Below are 13,462 nucleotides of genomic sequence, written 5' to 3' on the forward strand. Positions count from 1 at the left end.
GAGCGGCCAATGCCAACAGACGATCTTACCAAAATACACCTAAACAAGGACGACGAATCCAAATGCACATACCTTGGCAACGCGCTTAAAGAAGAAGAGCGGAACCAACTGACCGAGCTATTGAGAAACAATGCCGACCTATTCGCATGGACCCCAGCAGACACGCCAGGAATAGACCCCAACGTCATCTGCCACAAGTTGGCCATCAATCCAGCGGTCCGACCTATAGCACAAAAGAAATGACACCTCAGCAACGATAAGAGAGCAGCCTCCCTAGAAGAGACTCGAAAGCTACTCAATGCTGGCTTCATCAAAGAACTCAGATACTCCACTTGGTTAGCCAACGTGGAAATGGTAAGAAAGAACAACGGTAAGTAGAGGATGTGTGTGGACTATACAGACCTCAACAAGGCCTGTCCAAAGGACGCATGTAACACCCTCACTACCAGAAGTCACGCTTTCGGCTGCGCTACTCTGATAGCAAGAAGTATTACGACTACTTTACATACTAAATATTAAAATAGGAGCCTATGACTCGACACTGTATCGCTGATTTCTTTGAAAAACCAGAAAAATACTTTATCTTAAGAAAAATACAAACAGGCATAGATTCATATACAAGACTCCTTACATAATAATTCTATATATTATACATATAAAACATACAATTCCTATCCCTCTTACAAACTTGTAATAACAAAGACGAGGGAAGAAAATAATCTAATTAATACAACAACATATAAACCAAATGCAGTATAAATCTTCTTAATGCTTCTTCATCCGGTTCCTGAAAAGGTAAAGCTGTAGGGGGGTGAGAACCTAACCACACGGTCTCACCACGGAGTTTCAAAGTTGTCATAAGAAGATATTTAATAAGAAAACTGTTTTCAAGCTCAGTGATTATCATTGCCTTATGAATCTTTTAAAACCAATAGGAAATCGTTCAAAACTCTTTTAAAGAAACAATGTTTAATCTTTCAGAAGTCCAAAATCTTTTCTTTCTTATAAGAAAATCTCAATCATAAACCAACCACGCAATCAAACAACACAGTCATTAATTCAGCACCAAAGTTCATTCTCAAATGTAGCACGCCAGGACAAACACAGGCAAGACAGACATGGAAAGCACAAGTAGGTAGCAGTTACAGCAAATAGTTCAAGTAGCAGTTAAGAACAGTTTAGCAATTAGGCAAACCAAAACAAATTCAAACCCAAACAAAGCATACAAATGCATATGATGCATGCCTGTCCTATGGCTGATGAGGCTCATCTGTCGGTTATCCAGCCAACCCGACAAGTCTGAATTGTCCTTAGACCATCCCCCGACGTGCATCCGCAAGAGTCTATGCATAGCTTTTTCTCAAATAATCAATATTACTCAATGGGGGTAACATTCCCGGGAATTTATATAGTGCCCGGTCACACTTACGTCGTAGGGTCAACAGAGTATCGAGTTTTTAACCTGGTACACGTGGTGACAAGCCACGGCACTTAATCCAGGGAACCTCGTATCTCAGATATTTCAAATTCATAAGCCACATAAATAATTCATTCATCATTCATCAATATCATCATCATTCGTCAATCCATATCCCATTTCCAAATTCATTCAAAAATCATATTTCAAATCAATCCTCGTCATCCTTCTTTCCGTTAATCAACAATCTCAATCCAAAACATAATTCTTTCTTTTCTAAATAAATCAATCTTAAACATATAACGTTTAAGAACTAAATCTTTTTAAACAATTACTTCAAACAAAACTTCCAATTTTATAAAATTTCGGCAGCATCTCCTCTAAAACTCGGATTCTGCCACCCTTTTCGGGTTCCATCCAAACATTTCTCAAACCTTTTCTCAACTATTTCCAAATCTCAATCATCTTCCAAAATTCAACCAACTCCAATATCAATTTATTTTCAAAGCGAATCACTGCCAATAATAAATCTCTTTTTAAAATCAAACTAGCTCAAATACTAAATCATTTATAAAGTCAGACTAACTCAAAATTAAACCGTTTCTAAAATTAATTCACTTTCATATTTCAAATCATTTCTAAAGCCGATTTGTTTACATTCTCAACACAGCTTCAAAACCAAGAAAATCACTTTTCATAATAATCAACTAAATAACTTTTCAAACTAATTTCTTTTCAGCAATCACAAACTACTGAAGCAGACAAGCAATCAATCATTCAGTCCAGCAAACAACCACATTTATAAGACAATCATAATCACAGACATATGTTTCTCACATTAATATCTATTTATAACAACTCTGTAAGATAAAATGAATTTTAAGAAAACTCCTACATCAGAAGTTGAACCCATAAACTAAAGGCGTCACAAGAATCATTCCTCTCTGCCCGAAATAAACTGCAGCTTCAATCACAGGTCTGCTCACTTCCGCAATAGCAGAAATGGTTTTGATTGCAACAGGCAATCCCGACAACTCAATCCTAAAACATAAATATCGCAAAAACCTTAATAACACATAACACAAAACTAACGGCGAGGGTTCGCAATAGGATATACCTACAGTAAGAGTGAAATGGAACAGCCGCAATCCCGAGCTGACCCGGCGGCAGCTCCGACAGCGGCCAGAAACTCTGATGGTCCAACAGCAACCTTAACTTTGATATAAAATCATCGGAACTTAACCCTACAATACCAACAGCTCAGAGCCTCGAATGACTTATATTGGAATATCGATTTCAAAAGTTCTGGAAGTAAAAACTCTTACCAAGAAGGCAAAGGCGACAAACCCACTTATTCCAAATCAACAGCAACAGTAGCAATGACATTAGAACCAACAGTAATAACAGCAGCAACATCAACACCGAATAGTAACAATTTATTCTGACAAATTAAAATTAACATGAAGTGGATATTAGGTGAAACTAAAACCAACTGACATGGTGAAGGAGGCAAAACAAGTTTAGTCTCACCATGAAAAGCAGCAAACCCTAACGAAACAGGGGCAGGGCAGAGGGAGTAGTGGTGGTTTTCCAGTGACCAGAGGCACGGCCATCACCACGGCAGCAGGAACGGAGATGGATCTGACGGCGATGGGGCTCCACGGCAATTCATTAGCAATAGCAACTCCTCCCTCATCCCTCCATCGCGTCTCTCACTCTCTCTAATCAGATTTCGTTTGCTCTCTTTCTCCTTTGACTCACCCTCCCTCCAGCGTCCTCCACGGCTACGGCGAACCCACAGCGGCAGTGCAGGCAGCAACGCTTCCTTCCTCTGTGTGACCTCTTCTCCCTCGATGACTCCTCTATCTCTCGTGCGGTTCCTTGCATCGATGGCAGCTCGGCAGAGACGGCTTCAAGATAGATCGGTGGTAGCAGAACAGTGAACTGGGCGGCGCGGCAAGGTCTCTGTCCCTCCTCTCCGCGATAGCGACGGCGCTGGGAGCGGTGGCACCTAACCCCGACGGCGGCGAGCCTCCCCCTCCCTTCCTTCCTTTTGGATTCCCTCTGCTCTCTCTCTCAGATCGCTCTCTCCCTTTCTTTCCTTCTTTCTTTCTTTCTTTCTTTCTTTCTTTCTTTTCCCGTTTACCCTTTCTATTTTTCTTTCTTTCATTTGTTTCTTTCTTCTGTTCTTTGTTTCCTGAAGCAATTAGGTATTAGGTTTGGGGAAGGAAAAGACGGTGGGAGGTAGAAGGTTAGGATTATGGTAGTTTAGGTAATTTTAATAAAATTAGGGGTATAGAGTATTAATTAAAAACTTAATTTAATCTATTAAAATTATGTTAAAAATATTATTTGATTATTAATTTACTAATTAACTTTTAATCAAATATTTTAATTTAAAATTAAAGATAATATAATTAATTTTCTTTGTTTATAAAATTAAAGTATTAAATTTTAGAATTTCAATTATGTAACTAAATTGTATAAAATTCTTATTCTTTTACAACTGTTAAGCTGTATAATATAAATATAGAAAATTATTCAATAATTATAACATTAAATAAAATTTCTAATTTAATTGTCAAAACTTGATTTAATTACTTTTAATAAAATAATTTCTAAAAATAAAGTCTTTAATGAATAAATAAATTGAAATTAACTCATAATAATATTTCTTTTTGAAAATTCTGGGTCTTACAACGCATACCTCCTCCCATGCATTGATAAGCTTGTTGATAATTCTTTTGGTTTTCAATGTCTAAGTTTTATGGATGCCTATTCTGACTATAACCAAATCCTCATGCATAAATCTGATCAAGATAAAACTGCTTTCATTACTGACAATGGAAACTTTTGCTATAAGGTCATGCCATTTGGACTAAAAAATACAGGTGCCACCTACCAACGACTAATGGACAAAATTTTCACAAATCAAATCGGACGAAACATAGAAGTCTATGTCGACGATATGGTGGCAAAGTCAACACACACAGCAAAACGTGTTCAAGATCTAACGGAGATATTCCAACAACTCTGAAAATACAATATGAAGCTCAACCCCGATAAATGTGCATTCGGAGTGCAAAGTGGTAAGTTCCTCGGCTTCATGCTAACCTGTCGAGGTATAGAGGCAAATCCAGAAAAGTGCCAGGCAGTCCTGAATATGCGAAGTCCAAAGACAGTGAAAGAGGTCCAACAACTAACCGGCCGACTTGCAGCATTAGCCAGATTCCTACCTCGGATAGCTCACAGATCACACCATTTTTTCAAAAATCTAAGGAAACAACAGGAGTTTAACTGGACCGAAGAATGCGAAAAAGCCTTTACCGAGCTCAAGGCCATACTTTCAGCTCCCCCAATCCTCCAGACTCCAGAAGCTGGTAAACCACTCTATCTATACTTATCTATTACTGACCAGGCTATCAGCTCTGCCTTGGTAACAGAAGCAGGGAAACAGCAACACCCGGTGTACTTCGTCAGCAAATCACTTCAAAACGCCGAGGTCCGTTACCCAAAAATAGAGAAACTGGCTCTAGCTCTGGTCACAACAGCCAGACGCCTACGACACTACTTTCAAAGCCACACCATCGTGGTCCGAACAGCACAACCCTTAAGACAAATACTGACCAAGCCCGAGCTAGCAGGAAGACTAATCAAATGGTCGATCGAGCTATCAGAATACGACATCCAATACCAATCCAGAGGAGCCATCAAATCCCAAGCACTAGCCGACTTCATTGCAGAACTCACTACAGAAGAACAAGATTCAGAAAACAATATATGGACACTATATGTCGATGGCGCCTCAAACAGCAAAGGTTCCGGAGCAGGAATACTCATCGAAGACAAACACGGAACATGGTTCGAGCAATCCCTGCAATTTACCTTTCATGCAAGCAACAACCAAGCAGAGTACGAAGCTCTAATCGCAGGACTTCGACTTGCTCACACAATGGGAATAGCACATTTAAACGTCAAATGCGACTCCCTCCTCATAGTACAACAGGTAACAGGTATTTTCCAGGTAAAAGACCCATTGTTAGAAAAATACAATACCATAGTCAATAACCTCGTAAAAAATTTTCAAAATTTCAACATATCCCACATACCTCGGGAACAAAATGACAGAGCAGATATTCTCTCGAAATTAGCAACAACAAGAACTCAAACTACACCACCCATCTTATCCCAACTAACACTCGAAGAACCTAGTGTTATACTAACATCAATCTCGAGTATTTCGCAGGAGGATGACTAGAGATCACCTTTCATCACTTACTTGCAAACAGGTAACATCCCCAGCAACATCCAAAATCAATGAAAGTTCAAACGAAGAGCGAGCTTCTACACAATGCTCGGAGCCGACTTATACAAAAGAGGATTCACAAGACCCCTGCTAAGATGCCTAAATACAGCAGAGTCCAAATTGGCAATAGATGAAGTCCATGAAGGAGTCTGTGGCACACACATCGGCGGCCGAAGTTTAGCTTCCAAAATACTCCGAGCTGGCTACTACTGGCTGACGTTACAGCAAGACTGCATGAATAAAGTCAAACATTGTGATCACTGTCAATGCCATGAACCCATCATCCATAACCCAGCCGAGCAATTACACACGTCCGAGATATGCTGGCCATTCAACAAATGGGGCTAGATATCCTTGGACCATTTCCACCCGCCCCAGGCCAGGTTAAATTTTTAATTGTCGCCATAGATTACTTCACAAAATGGATAGAGGCTACACCATTGGCAAAAATCACTTCTGAAAAAATGATTTCTTTTGTATGGAGAAACATACTATGCCATTTTGGTATACCTCAATCCATCATCATCGATAATGGTAGATAATTTATAGATCAAAAGTTTACAAACTTTTTACAAAATTTCAAAATAGTTCAACAGTTCTCTTCTATCGAACATCCACAAACTAACGGCTTAGCCGAAGCCGCCAATAAGATCATTTTGCAGGGACTCAAAAAGAAGCTCGACGACTCAAAAGGAGAATGGGCCGAGCTTATCTCCGAAGTACTATGGAGCTATAACACAACCGAACAATCAGCAACAAAGGAAACACCATTCAGGCTAGTCTACGGAAGCGAGGCAATGATACCAATTGAGGTATCCCTACAAAACACTAGAACTACAAACAAAAGCGACAATGCCCAAAGTAGAAGAGCCGAACTTGACCTTATAGAGGAAACTCGGGACATATCCGCGCTAAAACAAATAGCGACAAGACGAGCTATAGATAGGAAATATAACAAGAAGCTCAGACAAAGAACATTCTCGGAAGGAGATCTCGTACTAAGAAAAGTTGAAGACATACGAAAGCCACAAGCACATGGCAAATTAGGCGCAAACTGGGAAGGACCATTCAGAGTACAGAAAGTCGTCGGCAAAGGCGCATACAAATTACAAAGACTCGATGGAGCTATACTACCAAATACTTGGAATATAGCTTCCCTCAAAATGTACTACAGCTAGTCTATAAGTCGGACACGGTGATGTACTCTTTTTCCTACTACCAGATTTTATCCCTAAGGAGGGTTTTTGCTGGAGAGGTTTTAATGAGGCATACAACCCCGCATTCTTTTCAATCATTTATAGTGCAAACTAAAAAACGCAACTGCTCACACTCTGTCTCCCATACTATTCGCATTGCTATATCCAAAACTTCCGACGCACTCAGACTATCGCAAAACAAATCTAACATCAAACAAGCTCATCAAAATCCAGTTCAAACCATATCAAACCCACTAAAACCTAAAGTGTATAACACCAAACATACATAAATCGATCGATTAAATTCCACAAAACGCTATACATCAAAAAGTACAAACTCTTGTACTCTACTCAAAAATCACCCGATTCTCAAAAGCAAACAAATATCAAGTACGCCGATAGTTTTACAAACAAGCTTAACCATCATATTCATTTAGCCAAAAGACTAGCAGTTCATAACAAAAAATGATTATAAGTTAGACAAATCCATAATACTATCTATTACAGAAATCAAACATCAGGGTTCTTCCCCTCACCCTCAACACCATCCCCATCTTCAACCAACTCGTCCCCCACTACAACTTTGCAAGGATCCATTCCCGAAAGATCAGCAGCAGGAGCAAGGAATTTGGCCTGCTCAATAGCCCTTTCAAATCTGGCCAAAAACATTTCCAAACCATGATCTTCTTTTTCAGCCTCAGCCTATTTTTTCTCCGCTCCGAGAACTACTAGCCTCGCCTCCAAAGCTACGTTCTTTTCCTTCAGTTCCTTCTCAGATTTCTCACATGTTGTCAATTTTTCTTGAAGAACATTCACCAAATCAAGGGCATCACGGAGCTTACCAGACTTCTCAACATTCTCCTGCATAAGCTGAGTCAGAGAAGCCCTATCAAAGGCATCCCGAGCATGTTTTAGCTCCTGAGTCCGACCTATGCACATCAAATGGAATCCAAGAACCTGAACAACACAGACACAATCTCAATCAGGTAAACGATATAGAAGAAAACCAAATTACACAACACTCAAACAAATACCTGCAGAAATTGAGCCACCCCAACATCACCAACATCGTGAACAACTTTCACATCAGAAGGATTCTGGGCACGCTCATCAGCAATAGCAGAATAATCAAAATGTTCCCTCCACACAGATGTTAGGTCTTCACCTTCTGTGAAGCCATGCAGAACTCTCTGACTATCAGCAAACCGTTTTACCTTTTCCAAATCAGCACCCTTCTGACCCAGAACATCCTCGGCCCCATCAGTCCCCCTCTCTTTCTTTTCCACTTTCTTTCTTTTGTAATTAACCTTCCTCACCGGGGAACCCTGGTTCACCTCGGCACCAACCCCAGCAGCAGCCTGCCTACTAGAACCTTGCCTTTCAACGTTCTTCGAACGGAAGAATGCACGCAAGCTCGTCGAAGTCACCTTAGGTACCTTTTCAACTACAAAAATACAAGACAGTCAAAAGAAAAAGAAAACACAAAATACCAAAACAGACAAAACAATGAAACAATCATTTACCTATATACTCAGACAACGCGTTTTTATCAGACTCAAGATCAAGCATATCCACAACAGAAAACAGAGAAGAAGATGATACATTATTCACTAAAAATTCAACCATCATTTCGTTCTCATACTCCATCACATCCATACCTAGAATCTGCCTAGGCCGCGGAACCCAAAACAAAGGGAACTTCTCTAACAAACAGTGATCAACGTACCAGAGAAAATCACCCTTAACCACACCAATTTTTAGAAACATAGACTTAAATCCTTTGAAAGAAGAACGATAAAGACAGAAAATCGCCCGCCCAGGAGCACTAGCAAGGTTTAGCCAACAACCCCTCTTTACGCCCTTACATTGAAACAAAGCAAAAAATACCTCTAACGACGGCTCCATCTCCAAGACACCCATCAAAATCTCAAACGCCTTAACAAACGCCCAGGAGTTTAGACGTAGTTGCGAGGGAGCACACTTCAACTGCATCAAAATCCCACACTCAAAATCAGAAAATGGAAACCTAACCCCCAATTCAACAAACACAGCACTGTACATATAAAAATATTCAAAACCCTCACCCCGGTAACAAACACGATCGTCAGCATTGCATGGTATAAACCTAAGGCCTATCTCACTACCCTCCCTTACCCAGGACGATGGCGATCCTAACTGGGATACACTAAGCTCATCATCAAAACTTGAAGCCCAACCCTTCACCGAGTCAGCAACCCACCCATACGGATTAACAGGATCCCACACAAAAACTTCTTCTACAATCTTATCAGTATTCCCACTCAACTCTTTCTTCCCCTTACCCTTAACCCTTTTATCAGTCATCACACCTTTTCCTTTATCCATCAGAAAATTAGAAGCAGAAGAAGAAAAGAAACGAAGAACAAAAGCAAACCAGTTATTGACCTTTCTTACTTATTCCGGAAAGGATGCAAGGATGAAGAAGATCAAAAGCGGTAAGCCAAGAGTCCAGAAAATTTTACCAGCCCACTAAACCACATGCCCAGGTAAAAAAACCCAAACCCCCAATCAAATCAAAACCGTCGATAATGATTACCAACCCCATCATCAACGGCCCGAATCGCCAACCTTCCCTATTCCCAACACACAATTATAGCGCACGTCTCCCGACATTCTCTCTCCTAGAACAATTAATTTACCGCCTAAAAATTCAACCTTGCCAAGTTTTTCAAAACAAACCTCGAAGAGCAAACAAGTCGACCTTGGGGGCTACCACTATACTCGGTTCCGAGCTATACCTAAAGCTCGACCTGTTATAGCTCGGCCTTGAAAAATAGGTCAAGCTTGGGGGCTATGATCCGTTACTAAAACCCTGACCCACAACAACAACAATCTCGGAACCTAGTATAGCTGGCAGAGATAACTTCCCTAGGATAACCACCTCACTCAAGGCTATCACTATCCCAATAAACCCGGGCAACGGCTAGCACAAACCCCGTCAAACCTGCAACTAAGATACGAGTAACAAACCTGATCCGTATAACAAACAGTTCGAATAACCCACTATAAGTGCTAATGAGTTGCTAATCTAAAGGTACGCAATTCATTCTGATTCTTACTCTGAACTCTCTCACACTCATAGTTACTTGAGCGTTGGAGTCCCTTTGCAGGTATCCAACGCCGCCTCCCCACAAGAAGATAACGTTCCACACTTTTTACTCCAAGGAAAGTCTGTTCAAGCGGCAGCCCGAACGAGCTATACCTTGGAGTTCAGTTTCACACAGAAACAGAGATAATAGATATAGATTGAAAAACAGAGATAACAGATATAGATTAAAAAATAGAGATAACAAATATAGATAAAAAAACAAAGATAATACACTACAAGAAAAAAAGCCTATGGCCACGCTTTTGTGAGGGTGGCGATTGAATAGAGATTTGGCCACGTTTTTTCTTGCCACGCTTCAAAAACATGGCGAAAAGGGTCAACGGCCACACTTTTGGAAGGGTGACAATTGATTAGAGAAACGGCCACATTTTTTTCTGCCACGCTTCAAAAGCGTGGCCATAGAGAGAAAGAGGGACGTTTTAAAAGTGTGGCGATAGGGTTTCATTACGGCCATGCTTATAAAACGTGGCCATATCCTAGTACTCTTTTGGCACGCTTTAAAAGCGTGGCCAAAAGATTTTTTTCTGCCACGCTTCAAAAGCGTGGCCATAGAGAGAAATAGGGACGGTTTAAAAGCGTGGCGAGAGGGTTTCATTACGGCCACACTTAAAAAATGTGGCCATATATCATGGTACTCTTTTGGCACGCTTTAAAAGCGTGGCCAAAAGGTCCTCATACAAAATAAAACGCTCCGTTTTACTTCCTCAATCAAAACGCTGCTTATCTCCTTCATCATTCAAAACCCCCCTTTCTCTTGAAAGAACCCAGAAGGCCAGAACCCTAAAAGCTTTGATGAACCCCAGTCCTCACCCCAGCACTCTGTGAAGAACCCCAGCCCTCCGAAGAACACCGCTGGCGCTCGCGATGCCTCTGTCGTCACTCTCTCTTCCGGCATTCCCACCATCGCTGCTCCTTCGGCGGTGATTCTCTTTGGTGGTGACTCCCTCGTCGTAAGTCTCTCTGGTGGTGACTTTCTCCGAGTTCACACGGTCGACTCGGAGCAGCCTTTGTACCCTAAATCCATCTTCTCCGAGAACGATGAAGATTCGAGCCCTAAATTCAGGGAGCGAAGAGGGATTCTCCACTTGTTCCGGAGCTCCTCTCACTCCTCGATCCCAAGCCCTAGCTCTCGCTCTTCTCTTGTCTTCATTCTCACCGTTGCCGATCACATCTCCTTCGATGACCTCATTCGCTGGTGTGGGCCCCACCTCCACCATCTCCACCGCCTCCTCTTCATCAGGTACCGTTTCTTCTCCTTAAACGTTTGTTGCTTTCCTTGCATATTTCTTTCGTTAAAATCCCAAAATCGTGATTTGACATGTGTAGGAATGATGGAATGGAAAATCGCTACAGTGTGCTGAATTGAACTTAGTTTTATCCAGCGTGTAGCTATTGAAATTGTTCTTTGACATAGAGTGCATACTATGCTATAATATTAGAAGCAAATGAAACTATTTTAGAAGCTAACAATATAAATGTTGTGAACTAAGTTGAAAAAATATGCTGCAATGAGATAGATAGATTCCCCAAAAGTTTCAATATTTCATTGTCTTTTCCTTTTCAGATTATTCCCTAACACAAACACCATCTGGAAGCTGATCAAGACCAGAATTTTTCTTCATATTGTTGAGAAGATTTTGTAGTGTGATTTATTAGGGTAGGTATAGGTGAAATAAAGAAGATGGCTTTTCCAGGAGCAAATGAATCCATGTCAGGAGCCCTTTATTTACAAAAAGGAGAAGATATTCAATCTGAAAGGCAAAGCTGTAAGCAATATACAATTTATTTACCAAATAAATTTATAAACTATGCTTCTTTCTGCCTTTCATTCTTAGATATTGCTAATAATATTAATGCTTAAAGGGTCTCTTTGCATTATTGCAGTTGGGTAATCCACTTGTAGAATATGCCACTGACTTCAATTCAAGGGCTGAGTTTTTTTGGTCTCACGGATTAATATCAGATTCCCTTTTTACTTGAGTTTTTTTTACTTGAGTTTTTTTTGTTCCTTTTTACTTGAGTTTTTTCCCTTCCTATGGCCAAACAGAAAGAAAATGAGAGCATCGATGTGTGCGTAGATGACAAAGTTACAAATTATTTGAACGGAAGAGATGTGCAGCAGGTGCTCCATGCCAAGCTCATTGGAGTTCGCAAGTGGGATGTCTGCAGCAAGTAATCTTTTCAAACTTTGGTTAATAAAGAAAAAAATAACAGTAAAATAGAGAATGAAAATTGCACCAAATTTATTTTTCCTCTTTGTATCTCTTTGGTTCTGCAAACAAGAAGTTTCACTGGTCTTTCTTTACTTTTTATTTTGACTTTTTCCTTTCTATATGAGCCCTTTTTTTTAATTTATGTTTATATATATTTTTATGTTTTTCTTTCTGCTTATGATAATTTTTCTTAGCTCTTGGTTTGTTAGATACATAGATCTAGTGCAATAGATAGAAATAGAAGCCAATTGGGGTTGTTGTAAGGATTTTCAGGCCTGTGAGATCAGCCACTTCCAACACCCCCTAACTCCCTCTTCCATTCTTGTTCATTTTTTTTCTGTTTCCTTTTTTCCTCTTTCTTTCTCTCCCCTTCCATTATTATTCTACTCTACTCCCTCTTTAATTTTTCTCTTTCTTTCTTTCTTTCTCTTGTCGCCTTGTTGTAGGGTGTGTCTTCTTTCTTTCTCTATTTTTCTTCCCCCTTTGAATTTTTATCCTTTTTCATGTTATGGGGTTTTTTATTTGTGCTCAGAAGGTTCTTGTGATTAGTGCTCAGAAGGGCAACGGAATGCAGTTCCAAAGGTAATTTTCTCCACAACTTGTCCTATTGTTAAAGCACATGTTATAATTTTTTGGTTAATTGTGCAACCTTTTTATGTTCCGGATAGAAGTGGAATACTCACTACACTTTGCGATCACTCCTTTCAATGCCCTTGTGTTTCAAAGTGGACATACTTGTCTTGCCCGGTAAGCAGGTTTTTCATTCCTTCATCTTGTTTCCACTTTGTATTGAAGTTCTTATTTTGGCTGGTTTATGCAATTCTATTATCACAAAATGTTACTTTCAGGAAGGAAGCAGCTTACTATATGCCTTCTACATCTCGGCATATATGATTTTAGAAATAAAGTGACCTCATATGAACATAGAGTTTCAACACTACTTTTGCAGTTTGATTGTTCTGTGTTGTATTTGCTATTATTATGTGGGAATTTCTGGTACCAATAGCTGTTTCTGGTTTTATTGCAAATGACATGAAAAGATTATAATGTTGCCTATAAATTATTTCTGGTTTTATATATTTACTCTGTTTATTCTGTTGCATTAGATTTTAAGTAGAAATCTCAATTCAAATCACCTTGAAGAGGAACATTTGGACGAAAAATTTATATGCATCAAGATTT

The 13,462-nt window shown here is 39.9% G+C and overlaps 2 protein-coding genes across 2 annotated transcripts; one reads left to right on the top strand and one right to left on the bottom strand.

The window, feature by feature from the left end:
- Positions 1 to 2,313: 2,313 nt before the first annotated feature.
- Positions 2,314 to 2,833, bottom strand: LOC148563391 (uncharacterized). The gene is made up of 3 exons (XM_088486410.1): positions 2,743 to 2,833; positions 2,535 to 2,661; positions 2,314 to 2,458 (listed from the first exon to the last, which is right to left on the bottom strand). The coding sequence occupies exons 1-3, from the start codon at positions 2,831 to 2,833 to the stop codon at positions 2,314 to 2,316; spliced, it is 363 nt and encodes a 120-aa protein (XP_088342536.1).
- Positions 2,834 to 4,463: 1,630 nt separating this feature from the next.
- On the top strand, positions 4,464 to 6,901 carry LOC148563392 (uncharacterized). The gene is made up of 2 exons (XM_088486784.1): positions 4,464 to 5,430; positions 6,312 to 6,901. The coding sequence occupies exons 1-2, from the start codon at positions 4,464 to 4,466 to the stop codon at positions 6,899 to 6,901; spliced, it is 1,557 nt and encodes a 518-aa protein (XP_088342910.1).
- The last annotated feature ends 6,561 nt before the right edge of the window (positions 6,902 to 13,462 follow it).

Source organism: Arachis ipaensis, chromosome B5, assembly GCF_059453495.1.
Source record: "Arachis ipaensis isolate K30076 ecotype BB chromosome B5, ASM5945349v1, whole genome shotgun sequence".
NCBI classification, from domain to species: Eukaryota; Viridiplantae; Streptophyta; class Magnoliopsida; order Fabales; family Fabaceae; genus Arachis; species Arachis ipaensis.